General features: G+C 38.0%; 1 protein-coding gene across 7 annotated transcripts in view; it reads left to right on the forward strand.

The window, feature by feature from the left end:
* Positions 1-26,879, forward strand: part of TNRC6B (trinucleotide repeat containing adaptor 6B) — a 122,994-nt gene that overhangs the window by 21,936 nt on the left and 74,179 nt on the right. For all 7 annotated transcript variants that reach the window (XM_048301479.1, XM_048301473.1, XM_048301474.1 and 4 more), the window contains one exon: positions 13,571-13,638. In XM_048301479.1, the coding sequence (XP_048157436.1) occupies positions 13,571-13,638 (68 nt within the window). The remainder of the gene's footprint in view (positions 1-13,570; positions 13,639-26,879) is intronic.

The following is a 26,879-nucleotide window of genomic DNA, read 5'->3' on the forward strand; positions in this document are numbered from 1 at the left end:
TTTAAATCACTTTTCAGAACTCTGTTGGCACTGGCTATGTTTTGTTGTGGTGTTTTGGTTTGGGGGTTTTTTTTTATCCTGAAGCATTCATGCAGAGATGATTAAAAGGTTAAAAAGTATGGGACTCAAGTATCTAAATTCCTCTTTTACTTCATACACTTTGAGAATAAAGGAACATGAGCCTGTGTTAGGCTATGTATTTTTACATTTATAAACAGAATCATAAAATTCACAAGGAAGTGTTGTTAGGAGTTCTCTATCCTAAAATCAGGAATGTTCCACTAACTGCATTATGGGTAAGGTATGCTCAACTTCTCATGTGGATGTTGCATAATGATGACAATAGTGCAAAAGTTAGGCTGATGCTTTCATTTTGTGGGATTTAGAACAAATATAGTGAAAAAACCCCCGTAGTTAAATAATTAAACTTACAGCATCCAAAACCTTGATGCCTGTATTTCTGGGGCTTATAATCCTACTTAGTGATACAGAACTGGGTTTCTATTCAGATAGCACTAAGTAATTTAAAACATTCAGGCCTATACAGTAATAAAATGAACAGTCTGCTTTGTGACTGTCATTTTAAAAAAGATGTTTTCCAGTCTAGTACTGGCCTGGTACATAGTGCTTTCAGATTATGGTTCCTTGCAGTATGAATCCCTGCCCTGAATTTTGGCTTCTTACAAGAGGTGAGCTTTCAACCTCAGTATACTTTCTTGTGAGTGCCTGACAGTTCTGAGTAGGTTTCAGTTTACTCATGTGGCTGTTGCTTCTCCACTGGATCCAGGACAGTAGGCTTTGAGGTATTTTTATTTAGTTGATCGATTTTTGATGTCTGCTGGTGAGTTGCCTGTGGAGCTTGCAGCATTTCTGTGCCCTGATTTGCAGGGTACATTTCCATTATTTTTCTGGAACATGAGTTGTAGGAGCAGCTAGTCTTTGTAATGCTGACTTACAACTATACTAAGCTCCTGGAGCCTTTGTATGAAGTATCTTGTATAGTCTTTTAAAAGTAGAGAGGTATTCTGCCTGACAAGACAGTTTATGCTTCTCCTGAAATGTGGCAGCTTAAGAACTAGAAGGACAAAGAATTTTTCACAACAGAAACTGATGAAGCTAGCAGAACATGGAGATGACATTTTGTTAACCTGGAAATGCTACAGCTCCTTAGGAGAGTAATTTCAAAACCAAAATATTTGCATATCATGTATTAAAAAAAGATAATCCAATAACCTCTCAGTAAAGAATGAAATTACTAAAAATTTAAAGTTAATAAAGTAGTCCTTCCTTTTAATGACAGGTTTTCAAAGCTTGTAAAAGTCTTATGACATAGTCCTCTTGTTTTAAGTACAAATTAACAGAGACCCTCAAGGGAAGCAGAAATTTTGGGTTAGTTTCTCTCTGGAACTTTAACACTGTGGCCAGGAAAAGAACCTGAAATACTTTCCTACAAAACACTACATGCTCGGACTTTTCTACATGGGGGAAAAAGCCCCAAGCAAACCTGACTGTGAGTTTATAACTTCAAATTTCAAGGCATTGTAGCAAAGAGCTACAATTATGGTATGGGGTTTAATCCTAGCTGGCAACTAAGCACCACATTGCTGCTCATCCACTCCTGTCCCTGCAGTGAGGTGGAGGGGTAGAATTGCAAGGGTAAAAGTCAGAAAATATGTGGATTGAGATAAAGGCAGTGTAATAATTCAGGGGAAAAAAAACCCCAAACCAACAACAAAGATGAGAAGAAAACAAAACCTGTGAGAAAACAAATGATGCGAAAGGAGAAGAATTGCTTGCTGCCAAACAATTGATGCCCAGTCAGTCTCTGAGCAATGTTAGCCCCAGCTAACCTCCACACACACCCTCACTCCCTCAGTTTTCATGCTGAGCATGATGCCATGTAGTGTGGAGTATCCCTTTGGACAGTTGGGGTCAGCTGTCCTGGCTGTGTCCTGTCCCTGCTTCTTGTGCACCCCTGGCCTGCTTGCTGGTGGGGTGGGCTGAGAAACAGAAGAGGCCTTGATGCTGTGTGAGCACTGCTCAGCAGTAACAGAAACATCCCTGTGTTATCAGCACTGCTTCCAGCACAAATCCAAAACACAGTCCTCTACCAGCTACTATCTAGAAATTTAGCTCAATCCCAGCCAAAACCAGTACAGTATGTTATCAGGGTCTACTATAAAAAATCAGTTATAAATAAGGTAAAATTGTTGAGGACTTTGCAAGAAAGAACATGGAATTAAACAGACAGTACTACTTGAACTGTTGTAAAGGAATGCTGTGGATTGCCTAGCTGCTTGGACATTCTAAAAGAAATTCAGGATCGAGTTCAGGATTCTGCCAGTTGGGTGTATTGTTTTCTACAGAGGCAAGATGAATTGCCTATTTGAAACCTACTTATCTGTAGTGAAGACTGCTAAAATAGAGATGCTGAACTGAAAGATGACTCTCTGTTTTCTAATCTCAAAATACCCTGAAGTGCTTTTGAATCACAAAAGAGATGGTTAACACAATGATGTATTTTCTTTCTCTTGGAAAATACCATCATGTGCCAAGATGACTTTGACATCTGTCAGAACTGTCACCATACATTCTTTGATCGAGTCTTTTCATATGTACAATTCGTGTGGAGGAAGTGTACTGGCATGGCATGTCACTGCAGTGAATAGGTGTGTGTCCCATTTCTAAAGGAAAAAAACACTTCCATCTTAAAAAAAACATTTGCTTTAAACTCATCTTTTCCATTCTTTTAAAGGTTCCTTCTTTTTCATGAGTGTTTTCTCATTAGATTTTTTTCTCAACCAATAGTGTGTCTTCTTCAGCTGATTACAGCAGTTTATGATACTTTGCAAGACAGACAAAAAAGCATATATTTGCTTAAATATTGAAAAAGTGGTTCTGCATTTGAGAGCTTATGTGGTATAGTCCTACTCTGGTGTTGATGACAGGGAAGTTGATTTGTGGCTTTGCTTACAAAGTGTCTCTTTTCATGCAGGTGTACTATTGGCACACAATTTGAGGGGTTCCTACCTTTTCAGAATATTGCCTTTTGATCTCTTTCCATTTGGTATTGACTTTACAGAACTGTTGGCAGTGGTTGTAGTCCATGTGGCTTGTGACAGAGTTCTATATAATCAGTCACTTAATACGAAGTCTTACAGATGTGGAAGTACTGATGAGTGTTTCCAGTCTTACTGTCTTATGGCAGACTTGAGGGGTATAGGTATTTGGGGAGAAATTTGAGCCAGGGGCATTAAAGCTTTACCCTGCTTTAAAAAAATCTTAGATTTACTTTAAAAATCACTTGTAGCCTGTTAGTTTGGCTGAATCATTGAAAGGTGTAAAATTCATTGGTCTTGTTGGCTTCATGCATTTGCAAGACTTTGTACATTTACATGACCCACAAGGACTGTTTCCTTTTCATTTTGTGAACTAGATGGGTATGAATTTTTTTCAGTTCCTCAAATTTTTTTTTTCATTCATTGGGTGTGGAAGAAATGCATGCGAGGTTTGATGAAAAGAGTGTGGTTGTTATTCTTGACACTAAAAATAGTGGTGATGGTCTTCATCATTCCAGTAAGAGGATGACAGGACAACTAAGGACCCGAACTCTGCAAAAACATATTGTGTGGTATCAGTTCCCTTGAAGGGCAAAAGCAACATTAAAAATACGCCAGCGTTTCCTGTCACTTGTTTAAAGTCACTGAAGCATTTGAGCAGTAGGCAAGAGAGTGTATCATAAGAGGGGAGAATGTAGTAGTTGTCTACAGATGCAGTAGTGTGGAATTAGGTTAAGAAATATTTAGAGGTACTTTGAAATTATATTGGTTGGCTTCAACAGATAAAATTTCCACATGTAATTCCCAGAGAAATAATGTATTCCCAAGGCATCTAAAGGTTTGTTGGAGTTTTTTTGAGGGCAAGTTGCAGAAAAGCCCTGCTTTTCTACAACATCTGCTCTAGGGATGAGTGGCTCTTTTAGTGGTTTGGTGTTCTGTCAGATAGCTAATCTTTTTAATAATCCAAATAAATTTGGAAAAATTTAACAAGCAAGCAGCAGTGGCTCTCCTGTGACTAAAATGAGCTTGGATTTGCATTCTGGTAACTGGAGAAACTGGAAAGCAGCTGTGGACTGTGGGTGTGGATAGCCTGTATTCCTTCTCCTTTTTGACAGTGGTCAAAAGTGGATGCCTAATACAGACTTAAGGCAGGGTTAATATATACATATAACAGAATTGCTCTCAGCCTCCAGCTGTTGAGGAACTTTCTGGGCCACTGGCAGTTTCTATGGGTTTAGAATCCACACAGCGGATTTCTGTGAACCCAGAAGAGAAAGTTCTTCTTTCTGTTGCTTACCTGTCTGGTTGGATCTCTTAAGGCAGAATAACTTCAGCACCATTTTTTGTGTGCCAGGTTGATGTCACTTTCAGTTATTCCTAACAAAAAGCAGCAAACAGTATTTGTGGCAGTGAAGGTGATTAAATGTGTAGTGCAAAAGTGTAATTTAGTTTTCTCTAATTCTGGTTATCATTTGCTTTCTTAAGCCTTTGAAAATTCTTTTAGCTATTTGTGCTTGTTGTCTTTTTGTGGCAATGCATCATGTCGATTTCCAAATCTAAGTGGGAGAAAGTTAATACGTTTTCTGTGTCAGGGTGGTTAACAACGTGTATATCAGAGTATCAGCCACTTACAGATGTCAGTTTAAGCTGCTATAACTCGTTCATCTGTGTCTGCACCGTAAATACTAAATTGACTGTAAAATGAGGTGGCTAAATAGAGTCACTGGGTTGCATACAAGTGGCTGGTGAAAGTACTGGTGGGGTGAACTGTTCAAGGGCTTTAGGTCAGATTTGTCCCCTAAATGGAAAGTATGAAAAATTTGTAACGGAAGTGTAAAAGGTTTTTTTCAGAGTAGCTGAAGTTAGCAAGAATTCATGGCTTGTGAAATGCTTCTGTTCTTTAGCTGAAGAATAATATAAAAAGTTAATTAAATTAAATATGGGAATTTTTTGCATTTTACTAAATTCAGATTTTCCTGGGATCCATCCATACTATGTATGTGCAGAACACACTACAAAATGGATGGAATGTTTGGATGGAACACACTAAAAAAATGGGTCATCGTCAGTGGTGCAGGAAAAGGAAAGCACTTCTGCTTAAATTCAGAACGCTTTATTCATTTTTTGTGTCTGCGATGGTTGAATTATTACTCAAAGCTGCCTTGGCAGCTTCAGAGTTGAAGTGTTCAGATGGTATTTCTGGATATCCTGTCATACCATGACTTGAGTGACTTTAATATCTTTGGTGGTTGATGTGAGGTAAAACTGTATCTTGCTGCAAACAACTAGGTGGTTTAAATTGCTTCCAGAGCAATATTTAGATTAGTTATTTTATATATATATACACACACACACACACAAGCTATTGTATTTTAAATACTTTGCAGCTCAGTAATATATGAAAAGAATAATAAATTTTTAATTAAGTAAACTTTCTTATCTGTACAATATGAAATGTGGCTGGGATCCCAGCCCTTTTAGCATTTCCAAAATGTGGCTGTTGTTTTCATGATATTCATAAAACTGTTTAAGCTTAGCAGGGAATTAATGTTAAGCTGCTGGGTATTTCAGAGAATATTAGTTAACAAACATTTTAAATATTACATAGAAAGTGAGCCATAGGTTATTTCTGCAATTGGTTATGACTAATTGGTGACAGCTGAAACTAAAAGCAAAACTTCTGGTCCTTAACCACTGCTGCAGCTTTTGTGCTTGTTTAGGTGTAGCATAAATTACATATTCTGATTTCCATAGGTTAATGAATGAGTTCCCATTGATAATCTGTCCTGCTGTTCTACAAGGATGATGCACGTTTTAATGATGGTGTATGTTAACATGTGGCATTTCCTCTACTTAATGTAATGTTTCAGTGAGCCAGGTGGTAAAGTACCATTAAGCTGCATATAACAAACACCAGTAGCAGATTAATTACTTTCGAAGGTAATTACGTGTGGTCTAAGTGTGTTAGCATTCGAAATGATTAGCAGGGAGCGCTGAATATGAAGTGTGATTTAGCAGGGGGATTATGTTAGTTAGTTTTCACTTCTCTTGTAGCTAACAGAAAACTAGTCAGGACCATGTGATGGTAACAACATTGAAATGCTTCATCTAGATGCTGCTGAGAAGCTTCAAGAAAATACTGAGTGGGCTAGGAGATGGTTTGTGTATTTTGGCGGTGGTTTTTTTGTATCAAGACTATGCTTCGGCAAAATTGAGAGAGAAGAAAAGGTAGAAATAGGTTCAAGTGAAAATTTAGTTGCATCACAATGCTGTACAATACAACAAAGTCCTGAAAGAGATTGAAAATTCAGCCCAATATTTCATGCATACCTTGTCTTTAAGACTTTCCTCTGTGTGATTCAGAGAAATACTCAGTGCTTTCTCATTTTAGGAGCTGTTTTTTCTTTTTCTTTTTTTTTCTTTTAAGTTTAAATCTCTGATTCTAAGGGTTTTTTAATGTTTTCATTTGTGTACTGGAATGAAGATTCAATCTAACTAGTAAATTTTGGGGGCAATTTTGCTAAACAATTTGTGCTATTCTATGCATATTTTGAAATGCCAGCTCAACACTAATTTATTCCTAAAAAATTATTAAAGTGTTAGCAGCTAAACTGCATTTTTATTAAAAGAAATTAAATAAAAAATTTAATTAATTTGTTTCTAGTGAGTAAAATCTTCCCCAGTGCAGTTTGTCCAAAGTGCTTGTAATGAAGCCAGGCAGAGAGGTGACTCAGCTTTCCTTTCATTTGCAGTAGTGATTACATTTCTGTTAGACCTCAAATGGTCTCTGAGGTTTCATTTTTTATAACACAGCTTCCACCACTGTTAGCAGTAGTGACTAGTGACTAATTTCTTGGATTTCGAGGACTGGGTTGTGCAACTCTCCTTAAAACAACTATCAGTGAGACAAAATAAGTGCTGATGGTCTGTTTACAGTAGCACTGTTGCTGATGATGATTTGGGAGGGGCATTGGGTATTTAAGGAGTAGTTGTGACAGAACATCAGAGTTATCAGTCTTAAGCTGGGCCTTCCATAGGCTGTGTTAAAATCATCACTTCACTTAAAGCAGCATTTGATTTTTGGCTGGTCCTCACCAGAGTATCTAGTCATACACCAGATAAGGTTTTGGTGTTGTGTCTGCTTGAGATGCTAGTGAGTGAAAAATCTTCAGAGTCTTCATCTCCTGGCTGGTTGAAGTCCTTTTGTTTGGTTGGTTTTGGGTGGTTTTGTTGTTGTTGTTGGTTTTTGTTTGGGGTTTTTTTGTTGTTAGTTTGGGGGGTTTGTTGGAGGTTTTTAGTTGTTTTGTTTGTTTGGGGGGTTGCTTTTTTTTTTAAAATAAAATAGAAAAAAACAGCTTTGAAAAGGAACTATGGAATGAGTAGGAAAAGGAAACTCTGATGAAGTTGCATTAGTACATTTCTTTATGCTGGTGAAGACAAAAAGACTGTTTAACATTAATAGATTTTTTTGTAATAAGTAAAGGATTTCTCCCAAATGTCTATCTTCTTTCCTGAGAAAATGCTTGGTTTCTCTTAAGCTCAGTTCGTCTTTGGTGGGCTAGGATAGCTAATGCAGTAGTTGAATCTTGTTAGGAAAATGTGCTTTCTGACATCGGGATTCAGGAAAGATGAGGCTTTTGCCCTTGAAACTTTCTGACCCTTCAGAGCGTTGCCGACTTTATCTAGGATATAAGGTTTGCTCATTAATCAAATCCATTAGGATCTCATTGAAGATATTTTTAGAAAGAGTAGTATGAAACTGTAGTAACAGGTGCTGCACTTCTGGACAAAAAAACGTAACAGTTGATTATGTTTAAGCTCACAATAAATTTCATTTTCTAAAAGTTAAGTACTGAGTGTCTAATACTGAATAGCTTTACTTAACTTAGATAAAACAAATTGTCTTTTACTATTTAGAACACTCAATATATTAATTTTTGTTGAAATTTGGGTATTCACAGGTGCCTGGATTTTTAGAGAAAAAGGCCTTGAAATAATAAAATACAGACTTCAAAAACTTGCAGTTCCTTTTTAAAAAAAAAGTTTTCTATTGAATTCCGCCCCTGCTGTTTCAGGGTCTATTTCTGGTTCCTGCTTCCAGCTGCCAGAATCTTGAAGCTTTCTCCATTGCTTGCCAGGAGAAACAGGTGTGCAGTGTGCTTCCCTTGATTCCTGCTCTTGGAGTCAATGGCTCCCTCTGCAGTCCGCTTAAAGAGAAGCTCAAGTGTTTCGGATCCTCTGCCATTCCACCTTTTCTTCTTTCCTTGGGAGGAATACAACAGATCCAAGAGTTCTCTCTTAGCTCCACCTTCCATTCTTTTGCTACGTATTGAGGACAACTACATTTCCTGTGTACGCTGTGAGTCAAGAGAGACTCAAGGCTAAGAAAGCGGCGCCTTTTCTGAAAGCCGCAGTTAGCCAGATCGGGTGAGGCTGCTGGATGCTGTGGATGGCTGGAACTTAGCAAGGACTCTGGGCTCCAGGTTTTTTTAAAAAAAAAAAGACTTGAAGAGTGCTGAGCAGGATAGGGTGATGACAGAATGAAGGGAAACTGAGAGACTTGTGGGGAAGAAATGTGCATAGGAATTGTATAAGAACTGTGGGTGGAGGAAAAGGAGAAGAGTATTTTCAGCTAACTGTGGCTCTTACATGCTGTTCCTCTCTTCAGTTCATCCCCAGATAGTCACTTAATCAAAAACTTAAAATACCACATTCTCATTCTTTCTGTGGTATGATGTTATTATTGTCATTGGGAAAATAAGACCTAAACATTTTAATTTTTAAGTATTTTTTTAATCTTTAATTAATAGGTAGCTGGGCCTAAGAACAAATTTTATAAAATGTAAGCAATGCCTTTGGAATTTTACTGGAATTTTACTTGCTCATTAATTTTTTTCAGAAGGCTCTTTGTCAGATATATCTCTTTGAATTAAGATGAATTACCCAGTAAAGTGACTTCTAAATGTTGCAGAAAGACGGAAATGGATATTACTTTATGAGCTTATTCTAGATGTTTTAGACAAATAAGCTGTGTATCACTTTCTAGCAAAAATTTTAAAACCTGCAGATTTCCAGGTGAAAAATAGAGATCACTGATCGTGAAATTGTTTAGCGTATGCAGGCAAACGAAAGAAAGTTGGAGTCAAGGTTCTGCAAAAAGAGGAATGCAGAAATTGCTGCACTGTGTCAGGCTTGTTGAGTGATCTTATATATAACTTCTCCTTTCACTTTGTAAAAGTAATGTCGTTGCCAGAAACAGAAAAGCTTATACTGCTATTGTTTTTAATCCTCTAATACACAGACAAATCTTCATACCTAAAGCATATATAAACCATAAAACCCACAAAGGCTTGTGAAATTCAGTGTTGCAATTTGTTTGTTCAACAGCTAGTTTTTTGTCTGCTTAATAGTACATTTTCTCTGTGTATCCTCTTACAGGTGTTTTCTTTGAGAGCAAATTGAGTTTTATTTATATTGCAATAGCAAAGGAGTGATGTTTGTTACAGTACTGTCAAACTGCTTTTTTTTTGTATATGCCTTAGTGCTGTGTTGTCTTGCATTGAAGGAGATTTGCAGGCCAAATGTTGTGTTTTATTTATGTGAAATCTCCCCTCTGCCTACACCGTTCTTTGAGCGCTTATGTTTTTGGAGTGTTGTGGAGGGGGTTTGAGTCTTCATTGTCTCTACTCATAGACAGTATTTTAAAAGAGGGCATACTATAGATCTGCTGCAGACTTTTCAGTATTTATTTCTTCAGCATAACTTAGTTTTTCTTGGTGGTTGTTTTATTTTTGAGGGTTTTTTTGATTATGCAACTTTCTAAGATACTTTTCTAGACTGAAGTGCAGGTTCTTGCTGGGTTGGGAATTCAGTAGGGTTTTTTGTCATGTATGTGATCTCTCAATATTAAACTGAATCTGTTCTTCTGGTCATAGGATTGCTGGGAAATTCAGGTTCGAAGGGACCTTCCAAGGCCTTTAGTCTGACTTCCTGCTTAAAGCAGGGTCACCTATGAGGTCAGACCAGGTTGTGAGAGATTTTATCTAGTCAGGCCCTGAAAAACTTGAAGCAGGGAGACTGCAAAAAACTATGCTAGGTTATCTGTTCCAGTCCTTGACTGTCCTCATGGTGAAAATAATTATCTTGTATCCATTCTGGACTTCTCTTTTTTGAACACAGTCTCGTTGCTTCTTGTCCTGTCACAGGGTACCTCTGTGGTGAGCCTGAGTGCTTGCTGACGTCCTTGTACAGACAGTAACTTGCTGTTAAGGTCTCCCCAAAGCCATCTCTTCTCCAGGCCAAATCAGCCCAGCTCCCTCTGCTTTACTCACAGGACAAGTGCTCTGGCTCCTTGAGCATCTTGTTGGCTACTGTGTCCATGTTCTGGGTGTACTTCTTGTATTGTGGGGGCCCAGGATGAGGTGCATTAGACCATGTCTGGAATAATAACCACTGAGTAGAGGTGGCAATCATCTGCTGGCAAGGCTCTCTTAATAAAGCCTGGGATGCTGTTGACCTTTCCTGACAAGACACATTGCTGGCTCACGATCAGCTTGCTTTATGCCAAGACCTTTTCCACAGAACTGCTCCCCAGCCAGTCACCAGCCTGTATTGTTGCCAGGGCCTCTCAGGTGCGAGTGTTTTGTGTAGGGACCATTCCTCCAGCCTGTCTAGGTCGGTCTGAATGGCAGCCCTGTCTTTAGACTTGTTGATTGATCCTCTTCACCCCAGTTAATAAAATTCTGACCAGAATATACCTTACTGGCCCTGCAAGTCATTGGTAAAGATATTTAATGGACTTGTCCTAGGGCAGAGTCCTGCAGCACTTCACTTGATACCATCCTCCGGGCAGCATGCAACATTTTATCCTCTGAGCCTGACCAGCCAAATGTTTCCTGCAAGTCTAGTTGTTTATCCATTCTAAAAAGATTTTTTTCCTAGTTCACTAGTAATTAATTCCTTGACCTTCCTGTGACTTTTTTTAGTGTCTTGATGCATTTTATTATTGGCTTTATTTATCAATGAAACCTTACCAATTGATCTTTATTTTGTATACTGAATAGTTTCTGTGTTCCTGAATATTTCATCACTCAGTGATTAATTTTTTTTTGGTGAACTTCTTGTGAATGACACAGTGCCTGTGCCATTGTACTGTATCTTCTACAGTTTCTTATAATGCAAATTTTAGTAATTTCAGATACTTCTGTCTACTGTCTGAAGTACAGCAAACTGATTAACATTTCTTAAAGCAGAGGGGTTCTCTAGTTCTTCTAAAAGAGATTGTGCCTGGACCAACAATCTTGTTCTTAGCTCAGGTGCTTTGTTATTTGTCATTATTTGCCCACTTTTCTTTGAAATGAAACTTTGATAGATAAGCATGCTGGAACAGGGATGTCACTAGTGTTCTTCATATAAAATTCATAATAAAACAACGGTTTTATCAGCAGTACTTCAGTGATTGCCTTGTTCTAGTGGTAGTTTACAAGATGTTCCAGTTCTCATTCAGATCTTGATTATCATCTAATATAGTAATTTCCCATTCCTACGTTTTTGTTGGTTTTTAAATCATTGCCTTTTACACATCCTTTTTTTTTTTTTTTTTTTTAATGGTACCTCCTTTTCTACAGCTTCATTACATCAAATTTCTGTTTTATATGGGAATCTTGTTAGTTTAGCACTATATATGCTGTATGCAGTGCATCTTTACTCCCAAAGGCTGCATTTCATCTTCCCAGTACTGGCCACAAACTGTTCCCTTGCTAACCATTCCTGTGAATTGTACTTGTCTCATACCAGCAACAGGCTAAAATACCTCCTGTGTAAGAGTAATTCTTAAACACTTACTCTCACTCACAGAACCATGCTGTTTTGCAATGTGGCCACAAATCTGTAGCTGTTTTACCCACTGACACATCAGTGTTTTAGCATTTTCAACAACAGAATTAGTGGAATGGGTATCTTTCTCTTCAGCTAGACAGGTGTGAGTCCAGCTGTTAGAGCTCTTGTGAATCAGGTAGGGACTGAAGTACAAATAGATTTCAGTGTGTCTGATATGGTGTGAATACATGGATAAAAGTCCAAATTTATTAAGTAACTGTAAATAGAAATTTTCTTGTTTTCAAACATTGCTTTTACATGAAAACACTGTTTGGACTGGGAGCCATGTGGGTACATGTTTACAAATGTGAACTTACACGTGTTTGATTGACTGTCTGTCTTGTGGATGTCATTAGCACCTTACAGTTCACCACTTTGTCGGTTCGTTTGTGGTTTTGCTTAGGGCTGTGCCTGTGCAGTCAGATAACATAATTTCTTGTATCCTTGTTAGATGTCAATATGCAGATTTTGGGGTTTTGAAAGTATTTTGACCTGACAGCAGTATTAATGTACAAATGAGAAAACTTGACTCTTTCGGGGGGAGGGTAGGGGCACAAGGGGAAGTGGCTGATGGATTTTGGTTTGGTTTGGGGGTTTTTTGCCCCTTGGAAGACTGACTAAGCTGTGTTATCTTAACTGACTGAATAGTGCTTCTCTCCTCTTTCCAGTTTAATGTAGTGGATCATGGATTTGTGTGCGATTATGATTCAGTTCTTTGTTGTATGTTTTATTGAGTATTGCAGTGTGACCTGTTTGCTGGCTTCATGTGAAGTAGAGCATTGCTAACTGTGTCTGGATGTTTATATAAAATACTAATTGCATGTGTTGAATTTTGATATAAAGAAAAGAATATTTTGCTACCTGTGTGAGAACTTCTGGCTGAATTAAGTGATTAAATGAAGAGCAAATAATTAATGAATGAGCAAATATAGTGTAATTCTTTTTTCTCTCAAAAGGAATTACTGAAAATATATGCTAAAACTGGTATTTTAAAAGCAAACAATTAAACATAAAACTTCCTTACTGCCCTTGGAATCTTCTAACAAGAGAGCCAAAGGAAATGCCTACCTTATGTTGTCATTGGAACAGCATCTATTTGAGGTTTCCTTAGGCCTCTTTTTTACCCTGCTAACTAAGCTGTGTGTGCGGTGAAAGTCTTTTTTCAAAGAAAAGTTATTTTTCACAAGAAGTACTCTGCTTTTGCAGCCATTTCTTTCTGTGTTTAATAAGTTTCTTCTAAAATTTTAATTTTTTTCCAGAGATACTGATAAGCCTTTTTTTAAATTCCTGCTTTATCGGTAAGGAAGAAGTGGTAGAAATAATACTTAGTATGACAAGGGAAGTCCTTAACAGAGCAGAACTTAGAACCTATGTACCTTGACTAATAGTATTCTGCTATAGCCATTAAACCATTCTTTTTCCCTTGCAAGATTTTTCTGAAATCTCTGCTATGGAATGATACCATAGCAATGGGGTTGGAGATGTACATATGTTGCTAAGAAACTACATGATCTGTTCTGGACCAGCCACTGTGATAAAGTGGCTGCTTTGAGTTGCTGCATATGAAAAGGGCCGCTTTAGGTGATGTGCGTTTTGCTCCACCGATTTCTGACCTGCAATGCTTGCCTTTGCAGATGGAACATGAGGATTTTGTAATGGAGGGGCATGGCAAGACTCCACCTCCTGGTGAAGAAAACAAACAGTGAGTCACGCGTTTATTTAAAAAGGGCCTTATCATAGTAAATGGTGTGAAGCACTCTCGTTTAAATGTGCTGGGAGTATTGGTTGGTTGCTTGGTGCTCACCCTTTTGGTTCCTTAAATATCCATATGTGTGTATATATATATATAATAGTGGATGGTGGCTGAAAAGAAAAAGAGGCAGGATGTTGATGTGCCTTAAATGTAAAAGCATAGAAATATGCATTGCAATTTCAAAACATTAATCAGAAGTTGTTGTAAAAGGGATAATCGTTCTGGAAGCTTGGCAGTGACGTAGTGAGTTTGTACATGAAGTTTTTATACAGCTGCTCTTCACTGAATAATGTGAAGTATGAAAGAAGCAGGGCCTTCCTTTTGGTGTGCATATGGCAGATTTGTCCTCTTTTAAATATGAGCCTTATTTCTTTAGGATGCATTTTAATAAAGGATCAGAAATTATAAACAAAACACTCATTTGAGAATGAACAATATAAGATGCTGGTACACAGAGCTTTAGGGAAAGCAGCTTGATCAGAGAAGAAAATAACTTCCATTTCCATTAGGAAAGGCTTTTTCATATGATTTCAATCTGAAATCCAGTACTGGTTGGATTTTTTTCCCTGGGTTTTTGTTCGGGTAGGAAGAACAGAGCCTTGTCATAGAAGTATTTCAGTGATGGTTGTATTCCATATTCTTCTCACTAGTTAATGCAATGGTAATTCAATTTTGATATCGTAATCAATTTTTTTTTCTTTTCCTACCACTTGGAGCAAGCAAGAAGGTGGTCTTTGGAAAATCTAGATAACAGAACTCTTTTTTTCCTAAGCCTAATTGGATGTTTCCTCATGAGAAGTTCTCATTGATCTGCACTGTACTTGTTGCAGAAGGGCTGTGATGTGACTTGGGGTGAAGGTCTACTTTGCCTCCTAGACAAGCTGACAACTGTAAGTCCACTGCATCTGTGACAGTGAGAAACCATTTCTGAGGTAGGCAAGTTGAGGTCAGCGAAGTTCTAATGCTGAACATGCACATTCTTTCCATCAGGGACATGAGCCAAACTTCTCAAAGTAATTGTTGTTATTTCTATCTATTCAGACTGCACAACTTACTGTGGTACCAAGAGATACAAAGGTTGTTGAAGTAGAAACTTTCAGAAGAAAAATCAGTGCAGAAGTAAAAAGTAGGAATTAGATTTCTGCTTTCCTGAACTGTTTCTTTATATATATAGTAATTTAATGAAATACATTATTGTAGTGAGTAATATGAGGGATATTGTACTGGATTTGTCATAGCCTTGTGTTTGTTAGGTGTCTTGTTTTAGGTGCAAGTGGAAACTAGAATTACTTTATAGTTGATCTGATTTTTAATTAGAGCTTTTCAAGTGGCTTACAACATTATCTCTCTTCTCAAAAACTTTGGTTATTAAAGAATATGAGATTAGTGATAGGCAGCATTTTTACTTTTTAGCTAATAGATTTGTGTTCAGGTGACATCTGGAACCTTGTCATACAGATCCTGCTGTAGAAGTATCATTCTTAATATTATTTTGATTGAAGTCTAAAGGTGCAATTTTAGTAATGCAACGAAGAGTTGAAGGTAGTTGTTTTATGCAACTTGTAGCATAATGCCAGCAAAACTCAATGTGGGTATTGCTCTTAAATTTAAATCAATCCCTTGAATCTTATTCTACCCACAGTATCAAATTTTCAGCTAACTAACAAAATCATCTGCCTTGACAGAGTTTACCTCTTGTTATAAGACAAGGAAAAAAAAATTGGAAATTACCTCTTTGTAGTATTACTTGCAGTGGGGATTAGCTGGGCATAAACATACTGGACTGGGCTTTGTGAAGGAGCACAGAGAGGAACTCTGGAGCATCTGACAGAGGAGAAACAGAGAAAGCTGTGACTGTTTAGCCTTGAGATGAGAAAACTAGAGGGAGGATGTTCTTATCCATGTGTATAGATACCTGATAAGGGGACTAAAGAAGACTGAGCCAAATTATTCACAATGGTGCCTGGTGGAGAAGCAAGAAGCCATTGGCATAAACTGAAATACAGAAAACTCCACTCAAACACAAGGGACAATAATTTTCTTTTTTTACTATTAAGCGTGGTCAGACCTTTGGAAGAGGTTACCCGGAAAAGTTGTGCTTTCATTGCCCTTTAAGATACTCAAAACTTAGCTGGGCACAGCCCCAAATCTGCTTCAGCCTGCTCTAGTTAACAATGCTTTGAGCAGAAGGGTGGGATTGATATCTCAGAGATCCCTTCCATCTGCAGTGATCCTGTGATTTGGTGTACCCATGTCTACTGTTGTCCTTCTAGTTGGTCTGAAATAAAATTGGAGCTTGTTAGTGAAAGGTAGATTCTAAGTTTGAGTGTAGAGTCAGATGTTCTCTACAGAAATAGCTGCATCACTGAAGATGCTTCCTTCCCTTTGCAGCTGTCATTAGACTTCATAGAATTTACTGCCTCTACAGCTATGCAGATGGGATGTTTTCTCTTTGACTGCTTCTAATTTACTTTTCAGAACAGTTGGCCATTGTAATTTAATGGCCTTTCGTTAGACAGCCAGATCTGGGTAACTCTGCACTGAGATTGTTGAGGAAGTGTTCAGAAGATACGGTTTCAGCGAAGGAGCTAACTTGCACCAGAGTTCCAGAGCAGTCTGCCTGTGTTAACCTCCCAGGAAAGCCCTGCAAATTTCTTTCTGCATTTCAATGGACTCAAAGCTTTAATGGACAATGTAGGAACAGAAATAAAAAGATGCTTCTGAGAGACTTTCAATGGATGCAATAGTTTTTACCTTAGCCCCAGTTTCAGGTGAAATTTCCTTTGCTAAAGTATAGCTTCAAAATTGAATACAAGGAGCCAGCATCCATGGATGATTTCTGGCACCTCATGAAACAGATTATTTCCCCAGTTTGACTCAGGGATAAAAACTTGGCATTTTAAGAGTGCATTCTAGCATTAAACAAACACACACAAAAAACCCAAACAAACCCAGCAACAGCAAACAACCCTGCTGCATTGTTGTGAGTCTTTCTTCTGCTAAACTGAATAGTTCTTTTGGACAGACTTACTGTACTAAAGTTACAGCATTTTAAGATTTTTAATTGAACTGTAGGTGATACCTGAGAACTGCTGTCTTCTGATACCTGTCAGCTTTATGGGGAGGAATTAACTGCTTAAACTGTATACAAGGGCTTCAGAAATCTTTAACTGATCATTTACAACATGGATATAATGTATTTCGATTAAAGCTAATTATGAGGAAGTTACCCATTCAGAATCCTTAGTACAAGTCATCTCAAGTCCTGTGAAAGAGCTGCAGTTTATGTGCAGTGCATGTGTCACAAAGCTGTCATGGTTGTGCAGCAGCAAAGTGACTTACGCTAAAAACTGCACTTCAGAAGAAGTGAGCCTGCTTGGACTACTGAAGCTGATAATGGCCATCTCAGACCGTGCTCCTACTCTGGCTGAGGGCTGATGAACTTCTTGATAAATTGTTACTTCTTAGTTTTTATGTACTCTGTAACCTTCTCCCTTCTTAGCTCTCTGTGTGTTACACTTGGTCAGGTTATTTTGTTGTGGCTAATACCTTTGGTAAGAAACCTCCTTCCTTCCTTCCTTCGATCTGTGTCGTGATGCTTAATTACAGGTGAACATTTTGTTAGAGGTGTTCTCTCATATTTTCATCCGTTATGAAGAGGTTGACCTGAACTGGCATGCTTAAGGAGTAAATATTACCTCCCCACACAAATACTTGCATTTTACATGGCAGCAGTTTATTGCGCCCGTATCAGTTGTAATAGGGCTTTTACTTTGTTACTACTGGAGCAAAGATTAAGAGGCAAATGTGACCCAGAAACATCTTTCCAAAACAGTCAAACTTCTGTTGATGAGCACAGAGCAGGGACAGGGGCAAGAAAAAGAATTCTGCTGAAGTCCTTAAATTGAGGTTCTAGCTCCTAGCTCTAGCAGCATTAATTAGCAACTCTGCCTGTGCTAATAAATTACCACCTGCTGTCACAACCAGAAGTGAATGCACCCTAATCTATGAGTGAAAGGGATTGGGTAATGAAAAATGACTCCTTTTTATGAGATAAATGTAAATGTTTTACTCTTCCTGACTGACACATGGAGAGGTCTGTTTGATGGTAGCTATTCAGACAAAAAGTGAGCCAAGTTCATACTCCAATTTAGTAGGAAGGTAAGCCAAGCTGCTACTGCTGTTTGAAGTAACTCAGCTGGCTATTCCCCACCTGTTTTATAGTAATGGGAGAGAAAAGTCTTCAACTCTCTTGACAATTCATACAGCTGGAAGTGATTCATATTGTAAGAAAGATATCAAAACAAGATCATTTCTGTAATTTAGAAAGTGTCATCAATTACACCTACTGAATAGCTTTTCCCTGGCTTGATAGTTTAATGTACAGGTTCTGAGGCAAGTGTTTTTAATGAGACCCTCCAAAATTGCAGTAATGCCAGGATGAGATTGGAACCACTGAGCATCACAAAATTGTTTAAAATTTGGTAATAGTATCTTATTTTTCTTCAACATTTCAGCAGGAATGTTCAGTGTCTTCCTGGATTTGTGTTTCTTTTAACTACAGTTAAAAGAAAGTAGTAGCTAAATTGGCCTAACAGGAATTACAGACTCTGAAAGTCATCTCATCTAATACCATGCTCAAAGGGGGGCCAGATTTGAAGGTTAGACTTAACTTCTAAGTTGTATCAGGCTTCTCAGGTTTGTTGTAGAGCTTTTCTGGGCAGTCTGTGGCAATATTATTCACCTTCACAGCGAAGAAAATTTCCTAATATTCAGTAAGAATTTATGATCGTTGTCTTTCATCTTTGAATGTGCATGTCTGAATGTGGCCCAGTCTTCATTAAAATTTACCACTGTGTCCACTTTTACAGCAGAATGGCTCCCCCCTCCCCCGGCTTAGTTCTGCCGTGCAAAAACTAAGTGAAATCAAGAAGCTGGTTTACAGGCCAGTCTTTGTTTTCAGCAGCCTGCTAATGTCAGGGCCACATGTAAACATCACTGCTATAATGGCACAAAAGAACCAATCTTACTCTTTCATGGTGTTGCTGAAAACTATAAAAAGGCTGCAGTGGTATATCCTGAAGTTGTCTGGTTGGGTTGGTGAGAATGAGAGACGTTGTTATGAACTACTGCAGTGTTCTTTTGAAGGGTTGAAATTCCATGAAGGTCCCTAGCCATAGCTTCTGTCCCTGTAGGATAAAACATTGTCCTTACCAAATTTAAAGTAAACAGTTAGCTAAAAGCTTGTGCAACAAGGAGTTTGTTTGATGTTTTAAGGACATTTGATATTACAGAAGGTATTGAGACTTGCCTTGAGTGCCATTACAATTTTTTAATTTACTGGCAGTACTGACGTAAGCAGAAGTTGGGTTTTTTTCAGAAGACTCATGCAGCAATTTTCAAAGTAGTCTCCAAATCCTAGTTCAGATTATCAACCCAAGTTCTTTGAAGCTAATGGGAAGTTATTTCTTTAATTACATTCAAAAACTATGTAAAGGCATAGCTGTCTTTATATTGCTGATTGTTCTCTTTGTGTGTAGAATGAGTAGCCCATTAAAGAAATGTCCCTAGACATTTAAGTCCTCTGCCCAACATCCTAACAAGTCATCACAGAGAGATGTGATGGCTGTACCAGACACTTCTGGCACAGGGTGTTTCAGTTCTATTGGTGTGTCAGACTGTGCTTCAGACCCAGTGATAACTCAGGCTTGCTCTGATACTGGCATATGAGTAGGAGAGTTCTAACTTCTTTCTTTTATATCCTTAGAGATTTGGTAGGATATCTAAGGGTGTGAGACCATTAGACTAAAACAAAATGAAAACTGGTCTAGCTAAGGATTGGGGAATACTTCTGTCACCTTCATAGTGTACAAATGTTTTTACTCCATACAGTGGAGTAAGTAGCAGGACAAGTTTGCATTTGAAGGCAAGTCTACCTGTGTGTTTAAGGGGGCCCTGAGGCACAGAGAGAAGAACTGCCCTTTGTTGTGCAATTGAGTGGGTAGAAATGGATGAGGCAGGAGCAAAATCTGTATCTGTAGAGGCAGCTGTGCTTTAGCCATGACTCCTAAGTCAATAAAGTTGCAAAAGCTGAGACTTGCATGCTTACAATGCAGTACTTCTGAACAATATGCAGAATTTATACACAAGCACTTTAGAATGGCAAAAGTTTCATTGTGTTCCATATTTCACCGGTTCAGTGTTACACGTAAGTATTTTAAAGTTTTTGTACTTACAATTATAAGTATTACCCACAGGAAAACTCTTGACTGAGTATTCTAAGCAAAAATACTTAGGCATTCACTTCTGTAAGTTAGACTTGAAAATGCTTTCAATTGTCATTTCATGGTGTTTTAGACTCCCCATTTCATGACCTCAGTGATTTTATATATTTTTTTTCATCTCAAACCATGAACAAATACAGACTTTTCATATGTCTCAGCTAACCTACATCTTAGTGTACTGCTGTTTTGCAAGTATTTTCCTAATATGTGGAAAAAAACGGAAGCCAGATGACTGACCGTTAAGGAATAAAAAAGGAAGTCACACAGAAAAAAAGTCAACTTTGGAAGTGAACTTCCCACTTATGATCACAATGTGTTTAGTCTACAGTGCTGCTGAATAACGAGGGAGGAAAATATTTTGGACAGTGTATATTCTAAGCGTGAATGCTTTGGCACTTCTTTTCTTAGGATTTTATAGTGCTCTATTCCAGATGTCTTGTGGTAAGAACAGGCTAGTTTGTTTGGGCTCTCCCCACCCTCCAAGATCTGCATTTGTCCTGCGTAGGAAGAGCACAGAGCCTGCTTCTGAATTTGCAGTCTCATCTGATCAAGAGACTACTTCACACTTGCCTTTGCAAAACCAAAGAAAATATATTTTCCATTCCAGATTGCTTGATTTATAAATATGATACTGCAAAATAGCCAGAGTAGTGTCAAGTAGTCACATATCCTTGACACCTTGATTGTTTTCTCTAGTTATTCCAGTTAGTAGTAATTCCAGCTGCTAGTGGAATGGAGGATATCCTGATTTGCTGCTGTCTTACAGAGCTTGCTGTACTTTGAAGGGGAGAGCATTTGCATACTGATCAAATTCCTAAAATCCCGGGGCCTCTGTATTCCAGATACCTCCACCCACTCCTGTCCTCTGGTCCCTTTCCAGGAATTAAACTATCTACTGGATACTCTATTGACATTTGGAGTTCATTGTCCAATAAATTGGGGGTGTTTAGGTCTGTTTGATTATTGGCTGTTCCTTTTCTCTCTCTCCCGAAGTTGGCAGCTTCCTCAGGAGCTAGCCCGAGGTAACTGCCCTCCAATGTAACATTTATATGGATGGCTGAACCCTGCTCTCTTTTCAGCATTTCATTGCTGTTTAGATGGCAACTCTTGGATGACATCTACCATGGGAGTGAGAGAACAGACTTAAAGACCAGCAAGCAAAATCATTTAAGGTAGTGGTAAACTTGGCAGTGCTGGGTTGGTGGTTGGACTTGATGGTCTTCAAAGTCTTTTCCAACCTAATACAATTCTGTAAGGGCTGTTAATATTTTTAAGCCCTGTCTAAATTAGCATTTTGTCTATATTCTTAATGTAAAAATACACTTTAGACTAATTTCTGTGGTACCTACACCAAGTTAGTCCTGCTAATTTTGATTTGCTAAGAGTTTAGTTTTTGGACTGCTAGCACAGGTCAGTGACATCATGAATATGTATGAATTACAATCCTAAAACTTTTTTTTCCCCCCTTTTTGCATCCAATGTAAGATGCTCACTGCTTTTTTCTCTGCTTCATTCCCTCAAAAAAAAAAAAAGAAATTCATCAATTCTTTGGTATTTTTTGTGTGTACACCCAGATGAATGGTTGAATATTTCTTTCAAGGAGATGGAGAGAAAGGGGGAAAAAAACTACTACTGTTTTTATGTTATATTAATGAGTTTGTGCTCTCTTTTTGTTTGCGTGCAGAAAATAGAAATTTTGATGACCATGTGCATGGCTTAGATATACCAGAGGTTAAAGTAGAGAAAGGTAAATGGTCTTGGTTCTAAAATGCAGATCCTACCATTGTTGAAGTGACCATTATTGGTTAAAGAAAGGGAGGGAAGGAAAAAAAAGCAAGCTCTTTATTTCCACGCAGAAGATATGACTTACTTTGTATGACTAAAAATATTGTACTATGTGGTAAACATGGTATGAATTCAAAACTTGTTTACAGAGATATCTTGGAGGTCTTAAGTTGCATGGCTCCTCTGGCATGCTGTGATCGGGAGAGCTGGTATGATTTCTTTTACTCCTACCTAAATGGATTGAATTTGCTGAACTCTTTGCCCTAAGTCAAAGTTGTTCATATTTGGGAGTCATACTGGTTTTAGGTTACTGCCTGCATTTGAATATTTGTGACAACTACAGCTTGTAGAATTTTCTGCCTGGATAGCCAGCTGCTCCTTTCCTGGCATTTCAAACTGAAGGACTGTACATGAAGGCAAATTACTCAGGGAAGATGTTCAAGTCACTTGGAAAGATCAGTTCACAGATTTTTGCAGCAATAAATAGGGCTTTTATTAGAAAAATTAGTCAAAATAGGGAAATCCTCTCTTACAGTAATCCACTGAAAATGCATTCCTTTCATATTCTGCTTTTACTTTGGGTTTTTTGTTTTGTTTTGGGCTGGCTTGCTTTTATTATTATTATTTAACTTAGCATATTATGGTTCCTTTAATGAGAACAAAGGAAAATGGGTTGGTGCCAGCTTCAACCAAGATGCCAGAAATTCCTTTGCTCAAGAGGTTTCCGGCCCAGTGATTGAACTCGGCATGCTAAAACTAAAGACAAGTTAGAAAAATCTGTAGAGAGACTGGGCTATCTCACCAAACATAAATTAAAAAAACAAAACAAACCAAAAAAAAAAACCCCAAAACAAAGCACAGCATAGCTTCCTTTTAGGTAGGGAGGGAAAAAAAAGACTGAATTAGGATAAGACTTTCGGTCCAAAAATCTTCCTTGTCTTTTGTGAGATGTCCTAAAAGTATTTGTAAGAAATCTGCTTTGAGTAGAGTTCAGGAGATGTCTAAAGGCACCATATAAAGGGGTCCTGTTGTGGTAAAGTGTTTGTAGAAAGAAAGGTAAGTTTGTTCTTAAACATTCTAACCTGGTCAGATGAAAAAGCTTGCTGCTATTTTAAAATGTTTAAAGCTCCAAGGCTTAAACAGGGTGAAGGAAGGATTTAATGAACGAAATTATTATTCCTTTTGAAATTCATAGTAACAGCTATGGTTGATGGAAAGTCAGTTGAATCAGTCACGTAACTGGCATGGTAACTCACATGCTACAAGTAACAATTAGAAAGCAACACTTGCTGTATATATGGGTGGGATGACGTACCCTTTCCCTGAATGTCTCTTTATTTGAAAGATGCATGTAAGTGTTCGAGACCAGGTTGGATGGGGCTTTGAGCGACCTGGTCTAGTGGAAAGTGTCCCTGGCCACAGGAGAGGGGCTGGAATGAGATGAACTTTAAAGCGCCCTTCCGAACAAAACCACTCTATGATTCTCTTCTCACTGTCATTAAGAGAATTGCATAAAACAGTTAACTTTCTCCCATTTCATTGATATTTTGGCAGTTCATAGGATTTTAGGAACTGAAGAGGAAGATCTGTTAGGATAGGATTATAGCCTTCAAAATCAAGATGCTTCTAAGATCATTATAAAGAGGAGGTTAAAGAAATTCTAAGAATATTAATTTACACAAATTTCATTGCTTTTTATGCTACTGGAAACTGCTTACTTAATGTCCAAGGATATGGATGTAAAGACTCAATGAACATTTAGATGTGGACTTCATTGGTGGGAGATAGTATCTGGGGTCAATTCTTTCAGTTCCTAGAGTAGTTAAGTCTCATGCAATGGCTTTTCATGTCTGTATCTTTCCCAAGTGAGTTTGGAGTTTCTCTTGTCCAGTTCCAGTCAGGTGAGGCAGAGAAGTAAGAAACTATAATATAATTGTAATTACCAATATATTAAACTTCAGTAGCTTCCTAGAGAAGAGACCAAAGTTAATTTCCCCACTAACAGAAGGGTTTCAGGACAAGACAAATGATTATCTGGTTATGTCTTTTAACAGCTAATCATTGTGTGTGTTTTGGGATTAGCTGCAGTATATGCTAGTTTTTGCCCAGGCACTGAAAGAGGTCTGCATAGAGCTCAATATACTCTTAGAACCTTGGCATCAAAGGAGAACTGGCTGTGCAGGAAGCTGGGATTAGTGTGGAAAGTAGAGGTTCAGTGATGTGTGACAGAGATTCATAGGAAATGAGCTTTCAGTTCTGTTGTTCACCCAACAACCTTGTTAAAAGGCAGATTGAAAGCTTTCTCTTTCTCTGGTCTGGAAAGGGCATTTGGGGAATTGAAGAAGTGGAGGCACAGTGGTAGATTATTTACAGGCTGAACACTGAGGGAAAGCATTGCAGCAGATTGAGGAAAAATTAGGTGGGAAAATGAGTGTTTGCTAAGTTTGGTGAATAAAGTTTTCCTTCTGACTCATTATCTTTTCCTGAGCACTTCGTTAATGTATAGGGTCAGAACTTGGCTTGAGCTTGAAGTCATGTATCATTCTTAAACTGAAGTTTTCAGGCCTGGTATTCTTTCTTTTGTCCCTGGAAAAATACGAATGAGGCCTGAGCTTTAGTATGGCTCCGAAGCAGTGTTGCAATATAAGTTTTGAAGAATAATAATAATAATTCCTAAAATGTGTTGATAGGTGCCTTTGTGTAAGGGATGCAAAAGCTGCTGTAACTTTTTCAGAAACTAAGCAAGCTTTTCCTTTGTTGGATGTTTTTCGTTGTGGTATTTTTCTGTGTAGAAACAATTTACATTACACTTTTGATTACTATCATTAAAAACCCCTGCTAGCTCTGTTTTCTGCAGCATAAAACGTCTTGCTATTTACTAAGTGTGAAAGGGGAGGACCCCAAAACAAAATCCTAGTTTTCCTTAGGAGCGAGTGTTTTGTCCTTGAAAAATGTTTGAACACTTGAAAGTTTTGCACTCCTGCAGAAAGAGAGGTCATCATTTGTACAATGGCTTAGGTGAAATTGCTGTGAATACTTTAAAAAAAGTATGTTGGTACAGCCAGAATTAGCTGTCATCTTCAATTTTCAGAAGTCTTGGGCTTCAGCGTCTCTGTCTGTCCAGAGAAAATAATTTAAAAGTGATCTGAACTATCCGTTATCCAGAATTGAGGCTGTTTTTAATTGTTTCCTTGAAATAAACCATATGGCAGTTTTTAGAGCACACAAGGAATAGTTAAGACTTTTAATTCTGTTCCTTAATTTAAGGGGTTCTCTGTTTGCTCTTTATTATTAGAAATTGTGCAACTATAAAACATAATCCTTACATACATGTCCCTACCCTGAGTTATGCTTCTCAGTTATGATCTCAGGAAGGACAGGCACTTTTCTGATCCCTCTTAACTTGAAGAGATATGGTTGGTGGGTTTGTAATCCAGGTCAGTTGGACTGCTGGGGACTGGTTGGGGAACTGGTGAGTAATCTGCCTCCAATTATCTTGCATCTCTTATTGCACCTCACTTCTGGGGTTGGGAGAGGGACATCTGGGAGATCTAACTGGTGAGTTGCAGTAGGGTAGAGGGCATGTGGGCTTCAGTTCACTTAGCCAGTAAAATCTGCCTTTTTTCCTCTAATATTTCAGGAGGCAAACTCTTCACCAGCAAGAGAAAGGACAGTTGGTGACAAGGCATTCATGCTATGAGATACTTGTTAATATTTGAGGTTTCTGGTGAAGAGTTGTGTTAGTAGGAGATTAATTGACTTTTTCACTTTCATAGTATCAGCTATGAAGAACTTTCTGGGGGAAAAATAAGTCTTGAATTTGTTGCCATGGGTGTATAGGCAGTATAGAAAGCCCAGTGGGTGGGGTCCAGTGTTGGGACAATGAGGGTGCAGCCTTCAAAGTAAGATAGGATATCAAACTGTAGGACTTTGAGCCCAAACAAAATGCCAGCTCATGAAAAGGAGTTTTGCATATGGACTGGATGACCTCAAACCCTTTTAAAACTGAGTAAAGACCTACAGGTCAGACAGACCAGGTCTCCTTTTTGAGATGACATCTGGAGGGTGTGGATACCTCAGTTCCAGTGGACACTGGAGCATGCCTGTGTACATAATATTGAAGCCTAATTGCTTGATTCTTACTGATAGGTCATCAAAAAGGATGAGCTGTTACTAGAACCACAATACATCTTAATACGAATTTAAAAAACCTATTCCTCTCCTGTCTCAGTTGAGATACGAGCGCAGGGAATCCACAATTGTAAGCATCTCTCTGAATGTGCATGTTTATGTCTGCTCATACTGGATACTGTCCTCATAGGAGCACTGTGAAGCTTCATTAAAAATTTTAAAGTGCTTTATGATCCTCAGATGGAAGGAGCTTAGAAATGAAGTGTTTGTAATCAGATAAGTTAGTAGTACATAACAAGGATGTAACCTATTAACACTGGCTATTAACAGCCTGTTAGCATCAGAATACTTAATGGTTAGGTTTTTGAAATACAATTGCCCTCTGAAAAGGGTGTGCAGATTTTGTATAAGCTATGTATTTTTATGCTCTACTCCTTTGTTTTCTGATCTACTGTGCTCATTATGAACAGAACTCAACAAACATCCCAAATCAAAACAAAAAACCAAAAACTTTTCGTTAGCTATCTTAATCAATATGCCAACAAGAACAGGTAAAGAATTTATATCTTTCAAATGATAGTTTAGTAGAAAAAAATCGATTAAAGCTATGGTTATTTAAGAATTACCCACACTGGCCTCTCTGAATATTTTTGGTTCACTGATAATTTGCTTACTTTTTGATTTAAAAAGCTTTGTCAATAGAACATTGGTAAGGTGAAATTCTATAGCAGTTATTTACACTTGGATACACAGCAACTCAAGTGAGTGCTTGTTTCTGAAAGTCATCACAGTATTATCAACTCCTTGAAGTAAAGGCTTCCAGGACTTCAGAATGGAGAGTTGGCAAACCCTAGTGAAGTTAAGAGGATTTATAGGTCTCAGTAAAACAATTTGGCTTTTGAGAGGGAATAAAATTGTCTGTAGCTTAATGCATACTGTCATACTCAGTGTGAACATGTATAGAATATGTAGCTGAAGTGCTTAATGTAT

Source organism: Corvus hawaiiensis, chromosome 4 (genome assembly GCF_020740725.1).
Source record: "Corvus hawaiiensis isolate bCorHaw1 chromosome 4, bCorHaw1.pri.cur, whole genome shotgun sequence".
Taxonomy (NCBI): domain Eukaryota; kingdom Metazoa; phylum Chordata; class Aves; order Passeriformes; family Corvidae; genus Corvus; species Corvus hawaiiensis.